Source organism: Trachemys scripta, chromosome 1 (assembly GCF_013100865.1).
Source record: "Trachemys scripta elegans isolate TJP31775 chromosome 1, CAS_Tse_1.0, whole genome shotgun sequence".
In the NCBI taxonomy this organism is placed as follows: Eukaryota; Metazoa; Chordata; order Testudines; family Emydidae; genus Trachemys; species Trachemys scripta.
In genome coordinates, this window is record NC_048298.1 from 185173718 (window position 1) to 185182068 (window position 8351).

The window sequence follows — 8351 nt, forward strand, 5'->3', positions numbered from 1 at the left end:
CCTGTATCCTGTCTACTCTCCATAAAGAGAGAAGTACTTTGATTTACACAGGCTACTGTTATTGCAGGTGTTCTAGGAACTTGGCCACAGTACGTCAGTTAGGCACATTTATTACCTCTTGGATTTCTATAATTAATCATTCATTCCTTTCTAAGAACAAAGAATAGAAGTTAAGCATCTAGCTGCCCTGTCTTCCCTCTCTCTCTAGTCTCTCTGCCAGTACATTCGGCCTGTTTGTTCTCTTTCATTCCTGTTCTTCCTGTTGCATTCTGTCCATTCAATGGGGAAAGAGTGAAACCGGATGGCTGGATTCAGTGCAGGGAAATGACTTCAGAGCTACCTTTGTTTTTTCCCCTCATTTCTTCGAACACACTTAGCCATGTATCACTATGAAAGGGCTTGTTTTAACAGTTTGGAACATCCAATAAGCAAAGCTGTTTCAGCCAGAATCACTCACATCTTTTTGGGCTGACTGAGACTCTGAGTTAAACTGCCAATTTTTTGCAACAAAACTGACCATGACATTGGGCATTGTGTTCTAAATTAGCCACAGCCTTCCAAGCAAATTGTCCCTTTTTATTGTATCAGTGTAAGCCTCTATAGCATTTGGCTTAGGCTATTGACTTAAGAGAGACTCAACACATATTTTTCTAGTGAGGAGCAATTTTTATGTCCAATTATGTTGAAGTTAAAGTGAACATTTTATTGTCTAGTTTAAACTTGTTTATGAAGAAAAAGGAACTGCCACCTTTATTTTTTATTCATTTTATTTTTCTTTCTGCAAAATTGCCTTGTCATAGTGGATTTCAGTAGGAGAAAGAGAAAGTAGATTCCTATGTATATTATTGGAATATGTTAAGACATTTTATATTAGTAGAATGTAGTTAATTGTTGCAGGAGTAAAATATTCTTGCTTTTAACTTTCTATTTGTGTGTGTTTTGAAGCTACTGATGTCTGCAGCAAAATAAAAAAAATGCTCTCAGTATAAATATATTGTTTTTTAATAGCCATATTTAAAATAAAAACCAATAACTGATGTGATCTAATCAGGAAATCATTTTCAGCTGATTCATTGGATTACTACTGTGTTCATATGAGTGCATCTTGAAAACGGACTGTTAATCTGAAACTTCATGTAAAAGAAAAATCAAATTTGCTATTTACTAGTTATGGGGTTTGAAGAACCCGTTTGCTGGAAAGTACAATCTATTTTGTGAATTTTCAAAACTCAGTCCTTTTGCTATCAAAAGCTGTATGTTAGTCTGTTGCCGATCTGCAACATATTGCCCTGATCTGATAAAAGAAGGGAAATAACCGGCTTCTGCTTTACTAACTACATGCATTTTATCTGAACAATTGGCATGACTCAGATCTTCTTCTGATGCCTTTTCATCATCTTGAATTCCCCCCCCCCGACAATGAAAGGTAGGTTTTTGACTAAGATAGGTATTTTTATATTAATATGTACACAAACCTAGAAACCCACACTATAGTATGTCTTGGTGGGAGTTGGTGTGAACAAAAGGTAGCATTAGGCTGTTGTGCACCAGTTCTGTCCCATCACAGAATCCTTACACTGGTTGCCTATGGCAGTTATAGATGGTGAACATGATTCTACTCTCACTAACACAGGTGTAAATCAGGAGTAACTTCACTGAAGTCAGTGGAGTTCACCACAACAAACCACTCAAACCTACTAGCTGTTTCTCACACTCCATCCCTCACCCAAATCTATCATCTGTTCTCCCTTCTGCCCCTCACCACATTCCCTTAACCTGTTTACCTGACAGGTAGCAGCAGCAGGAGGGGAAAGGGAAGTCCAAGAAGAAGAAGTTGCACCTCCAACAGTAGCTTTACAGCTGTCTTCCCTTCCCCATCAGAAGTGGGATTGGGGGCAGGGGAGCCCCAGAAATCCTTTCCTCTCTCATATCACAGTCTCCATAGGTTGTCCTAATCCTGAAAGATGTTCTGGCCAGACTGAACAAGAAGAGAGAACAAGATGACATCACCACCTTCATCAAGTTCAACATCCTATGCAACACCTGTGATGTAAACATGAGGTTCCTGTTATTACCCAGTCTCTTGTGTGTCAATTCCCCTATTTCTACCCCCTCTTACCCATCTTTTTCTGCTTGCATTCTGTCTAATAGCTTAGTCAGCCACAACAAATCCACCCTTGCACTTATAAACAATTCTGATAAAGGCTGACCAAGTGCTACGACTGTGATTTCCAGCAGCTACACTGCAAATATGAGACAGTCAGAGAGAGGAATTGCATTTTCTTTTCTGCTGTTTCTCTCTCTCTCTTCCCCCCTTGGTTTTGTTTTATTTAGTCTTAAAAGGACGAGGATTGAATTTCAACAACAGAAATTGAACAGCTATTGAGTTTTAAAATGGGTTTTTTTCCCCATGGAAAAAAACCTAACAGAGCCTTTTCTATTAAAGAAGTCTAAGCAGCAATTCAACAGCTTTGAGACTGGTGTGTTATACTGAATTACTATCACCATTATCTTTCAAAAGAAAAGAAAGGAGAATGGGATAAGTGTGTATGCACTTGTGTATAAGTGCATGCCTGTACAGTATCTAACACAGTAGGGTCCTGTCATGATTTGGGCCTCTGGGCTCTACTGCAATACAAATAATTATCATTAATAATAAATCATTGGAGAAAGGAAAAATTAGAAACAGGAAGGGGAGGAGGAAGGGGATGAAGAAACTTGTTTACATTCTAAATGTTCTCCCTCCCTGGCTTCAATAGGTACAAGCAGAAAAAGGATTTAATTTCTGACCCATCCCTGACAATGGCTCCTCTAGTCAGAGAATCAGATGGGAAGAGAGGAGGAGTTGGTTACAAAACAGGGCCACTGAGTCCCTGTTCCTCCATTCCTGGGCTTGGTGTAGCAACTGTAAGGGAGCAGGACAGCAGTAAAGGTAGCTTTAAGCCATTGTTGTACTCCTTGTATCACTGGGACAGCCCTGGCATACGTTAGCCTTGGGGTTGCTCTAACTTATGTTCTGGCTGAAATGACCTCCTGTGGGTCACCTGCCAAGTGAGAATAGCTGGAGTGTGGTGCATTCTAGTCACAGACCCTTCCCTGATATGCTCCCATGTCAGGATTTGGGAGAGGGCTGACATAGAGCTTTTTCAGTAGCTCTCTGCTGGCTGTGGAACCCCCCTTACATGAGATATTCCCAAGGGATTTCCATCCTCTTCATGCTACCAGAACAGGAAAAGAGATATTAACTCTTCTGGAGATATTAACTCCTATGGAGTTTAAAGTGGTCATTTCAACAAGCTTTAAATCAATCAATCTACCTTATGGAAATGATCCTGGGGAAGAGTCACCATAGTTTCAGTTCTTTGACTATATGGACTCTTAGTTAATATTCTGACATGTTTTCTGACTTTGTCCAAGGCAGGTCCAATAATTTCATGGCCAGTTCATCCAACAAAAGACAAACCGCGTGAATTTCAGAGGCAGAAGCCTCTTTCATATCTTCTTCTGATCCTTTCTAAAGTGTACAAAGCTTCTTGTTTTTATCCAGTATGCTAAGTTAATGTACATATTTTTGTAAGAAGTAGTGGGGTAATGTGGAGAATATTTCTATTTTCAAAATACTATTGAAAATCAGGTGCCCAATATATGCATGTTTCAGCTGTGCTTTTCCTGTGCATGTTCACAAAGAATGGCTGAGAGACTGGAGGATCTATTAATCAGTTTTCCCGTTTAAAACAAAAAATATCTCCTCACAAGCAAGGAGGTGAAGCAACAGCATTGGCGCAAAAACATATGAAGTACCTTTCGCTAAAAATTGTTTTACTTTGCACCTGAAAAGTATGCTGAGCAGACTGCCAACAGTGTGCAGAATTTTACTTGCGTAGTTTGAAATGGGAGCAGAAGTGATGTCCACAGCTCTTTCCCCCCCCCATAAGTATTTCGAGGATACATTTGAAGCTCTGTTATCTGTTTCACAGGCAACATTTGCTCTTTAGAAGTATTTTTATGAGCTACAAGGGCAAATTTTTGATGGCAGGAAAATTATCCCAACCTGTCTTTCAGTAGTGTGGCAGAATTTTAGTAAGAGGCTCCTATAAGAACCCTCTAACACATCATGCTGTGTTCCATGTTTATCTCTCAAAAGCTATACCTACATAGGCTGGACTTCCACTTTGTTACTACTTCTGATAGAAGCACAGACTCTCTTTGTCAATAAACATATCCTTGACTTTTCTTTGTGTACTTCTTTTCCCAGCACATAAGTTGTGCTCTTGCAGCTGTTCATTTTGCACCAGGAAAAAAAAATAAAGGGAACATTCATTGAGCCCACCAACTCATTTCCTATAGGTTGATGAATAACTTTCAGAGGGTAATGAGTTTTACTCACTGATGATCTGGGCTGAATCTGAACAGGTGACCTAGAAATGAATGTCTTTAAAGTCTATTCCCAGTAAACACACATTTTTAAAAAGTAGAACTGTTCTTCCACTGAATATTTCTTCTCATCAGACACACTGGCTTCCACTGCTTTTTTTCCTCCCTCATTCCCTTAATAGCATTAAGGGCTTGATCCCAAGTCCACAGAAATCAATGGAAAGACTCCCATTGAGTTCAGTGCACTACAGATCAAGCCCTACTAGGGGAATATCTAGGTTCACAGCATTACATTTAATTTTAGTTGAAAATACAAAGAATTAATGCAATACTTTGTCCCAATCATTGGTTACATACATATTTCTCATATTGAAACAAATGAAAATTTACTATGACTTGTAGAATATGTGAAATCTACTTATCTATTTCTGTTTTTATGCAACTGTTAAACTGCTAGTCTTAAACTGTGGCTACAGAATGACCAGTATGCTATACAAAAAACTGCGAAGTATCACTAATATAACTGTATTTTTACTCAGAACTTAAAGGCAGTTTAGCTGCTCAGTTGTCTATCTAATACATAGAGAGACATGTTTTCCAGCTTGAAGAAGACTCTGTGTAGTTCAAAAGCTTGTCTGTTTCACCAACAGAAGTTGATCTAATAAAGATATTACTTCACCCACCTTGTCTCCCTAATATCCTAGGACAAAACACAGCTACTACAACAATGCATATCTAAGAAATACACAGACAAAAAGGTAAACATTAATTCAATAACTAGAGATGGGCCTGAACAAAAATTCTGAATATAAGAATTGAGAGGGGGCATTTCATCCACCATCCAAATTTGGCAGTTGGTCCCAACTCTCTATTTATTTTTTATTTTTATTTATTTTTTGGAGGGGGGAGTCCATCTCTAATAATAACAACTGGAGGAAGAGGGAATCCTGAAAGGCTTTTTAAAAGGAGCTATGAAAGCAAAGAAAAAGACAAACCAGACACTGCTTTATGTGCTCTGAAAGGGAGAGTCAGTTCAGAAATAAACTCTCTTTTCAATCCCTTGGCAGACATTAACATTCTTGGAAGCAGTCAGAGCCCAGGAGGGGAAGGGGGAGAAATATAGGGAGAAAATAGAGTGTCTCAAATAACAAAGGAAGCTGCCTGGCAAAGCAGAGGAGTCCGTGGGAGGGAAATGGGCTCCGGGATGGCAGCGCTCCTCGGCTGCAGAACTGCCGAGCAAACCTTACAATAAACTTCTTCTTGTTTGCCAAGTGCAACTCTTCCTCCCCGCAGCAGGCGGCAACCAATGAGAGCCCGTCTCTGGCCAGCTTTGCGCTCCCATTGGCTGCCCACCGCCATCCCTTTGCCCAAAGTGGGAGAAATGGATTTAAAGGGCCCCGGCTAGATCGATCCCTTCCCCAGACCTGAGCGACAAGCTCCTCGCGGCAAATGTTTCCTACCCACCGTGGCCACCTTAGGTAACGTAAGTCCGGTGCGAAGGACAGCCCTGTGTTCTTGTGCACGCTGCCGCTCCCTACCCGTCAGGCCCTCCCCCAGCCCTCGCTATGAAGGTTTGCAGCCTCGTCTGAAAGCAGCAGGAGGACCATGTTGAGGCAACAACGCCCAGGTGAGGTGCAGCTGGGGACAGCCCTGTATGAGCTGGTTGGCTACAGGCAGCCCTCCTCCACCTTGCTCACTAAGCAAGTGCATGACAAGCCGGAGCCTGCCCCTGAGCAACAGCAGGGGTTGGGCAGCGCCAGAAGCGGCGGCAGCAAGACTGAGCAGAAAAAGGAGCAGCAGCAGCTGAGGCGGAAGATCAACAGCCGGGAGAGGAAGAGGATGCAGGACCTGAACCTGGCCATGGACGCGCTGCGGGAGGTGATCATGCCCTACTCTGCAGCCCACTGCCAGAGCTCCCCGGGCAGGAAGCTCTCCAAGATCGCCACGCTGCTCCTGGCCAGGAACTACATCCTCTTGCTGGGCAGCTCGCTGCAGGAGCTCAGGCGGATCATTGGGGAGATGAGTGGCTCCGGGCCCAGGGTGCTGCTGGCCGGGCTGCCCCTTTTCGCCGCGCCGGGCTCTGTGCTGCTCACCCCGGGGAACTTGAACCACCCGGACAGCCTGCGGTCCGCCAACAAATACCTCTCGCTGTCCCTGGAGGAGCAGCAGTGCAGCCAGCTGCATTTGGCCGGGGGAGCCAGCCTGTGCACCTGCGCGATCTGCAAGTTCCCTCACTTCATCCCCTCCAGCCTCAGCCTCGCCGCCGTGCAGAGCCAGTTCTCCAAGTGATCGCAGGCGCGGGGCGGCGGGACTCGGGGAGCGGGGTGGGGTGCCAGGCCGGGGACTGCAAGCTCCGGGCTCAGGAGCGCTGGGGTTTTCGGTGCGCTCCGGGCGGCTGGAAGGAACGCGGGCCCGGGCTCCTGGCTGTCTTTTGGGGAAGGGCCGCTGCGGGCAGCTGAGCAACGCTGTGCGGCTCGGGTCCGGTGTGTTCCTGAAGGCGCGTGTTTGCAAGGGCCTGTTTTCAAAGCAGAACCGAGACGGCTGCAGAGCGAACTCCCAGCCCCTTGGCGGGGCGAACCCGCGCTGGGCACAGCTCTCCCACAAGCTGCAGGCCTGGCTGAGTCACGCTGCTGGCGATTCAGCTGGGGTGTGCCAGCCCTGGCCTTGCCGTCGCTGTCTCAGCCATTGCCCGGGGACCCCCTGCATGCGTTCCACAGGTGAAAGGGGAGGAGAGGCCAAAATCATTGTGACACTTAAGTCGAAGACATGGAAAATAATGCCTAAAAGATCCGTTTAATGGAGCATCTTCTACAATGTTTTATTTAGCTAGGAGAGTATCTAATTACTGTAGATGGACCCGCACCCTGGCTTACTGAGCTACCATTCAGGGTAATAAAGTAACAGGTCTTAAACAACATGTAGAGTTAAAGGTATGTACTAGGCAGTGATTTAAAGGAGACATTACTTTTTGTATGCCGTAATTTTCTCTTTCAGTGACCTAAGCAGAATCCAATTTGTTACCTACTTGCGATCATTTAGAATCCTAGAAATGTAGGACTGGAAGGGACCTCCATCTTTAGGAATCTGAATTTTTAGAACTGAATCAAGGTTTGTTTGTTCGTTTTTTAGTCTTGTTGGGGGAGCAGCTTATTATATTTTTAGATTGGTTTAACCACCAATCTAGAAATTTGAGTGTTGCTTGCAAACAAAATGCCACCTTGAACACAAATAAGTACCATAGTTTACTAAAAAGGAGAATGCATTCCTGGCGATATGCATTACTCAGATAAGATAATCAATTAACTTGATCTAATAGAGGAAAATAAGGTAGGACCCCTATTTTAGGAAAGCAAAAGTTGCCCCCCCACATACTGTGTTAATCCACATGATGCTTTCAGAGGCAGCGTTATTATTGCAGATGTCTAAGAGTAGACAAGGTCAATTCTGAAACATTTTTAAATAAAGATTTTTGAAAAAATACAGAAAGCAGAGTGTTTCTTCATAGCCAGCCTGTACATTAGTTAAAAGACACTGCAAAGAACATGCATCCTCAACATGTGTACTAATACAAGTGAAATATACATTTAAAAGCAATGTTTATGATGGTTTTTTTTGCACTCTTTTCTGGGAATGGGTTTTGTTGCTGTGTAGCTTATTTTAATAGCATTTTTTAACTGTAGTGTTTTATCACTGTATGACCCTTTTACTTGGAACTGTACAGTCATAATAAAACTCTCAATTTCCCTGCATCCTGTCAGCTGTCTTAATGATTGAACAAGATGTTTTTAGCCAGTTGACGATATTTACCTGGTTACAGCTATTAATGATAAAATTGTTTTTATTTCTTGATGTTCAGGGCATAATATAACTAGCTTTAACACTTATTTATTAAGTTATGACCTGGACAAAATGAGTAAGAATTTGTTCCTATAAACAAAGATAGAGCTGGATTCCCACGCATCTAAAGAAAATCATAA

At 43.0% G+C, this 8351-nt stretch overlaps 1 protein-coding gene across 1 annotated transcript; it reads left to right on the forward strand.

The window, feature by feature from the left end:
- Positions 1-5722: 5722 nt before the first annotated feature.
- Positions 5723-8123, forward strand: OLIG1 (oligodendrocyte transcription factor 1). Its single transcript, XM_034793954.1, has one exon. It carries the CDS (start codon positions 5980-5982, stop codon positions 6661-6663), a length of 684 nt encoding a protein of 227 aa, XP_034649845.1. The 5' UTR covers positions 5723-5979; the 3' UTR covers positions 6664-8123.
- The last annotated feature ends 228 nt before the right edge of the window (positions 8124-8351 follow it).

Coding starts and splice junctions, on each gene's coding strand:
- OLIG1 (XM_034793954.1), top strand. CDS start 5,980: ATGTTGAGGCAACAACGCCCAGGTGAGGTGCAGCTGGGGACAGCCCTG.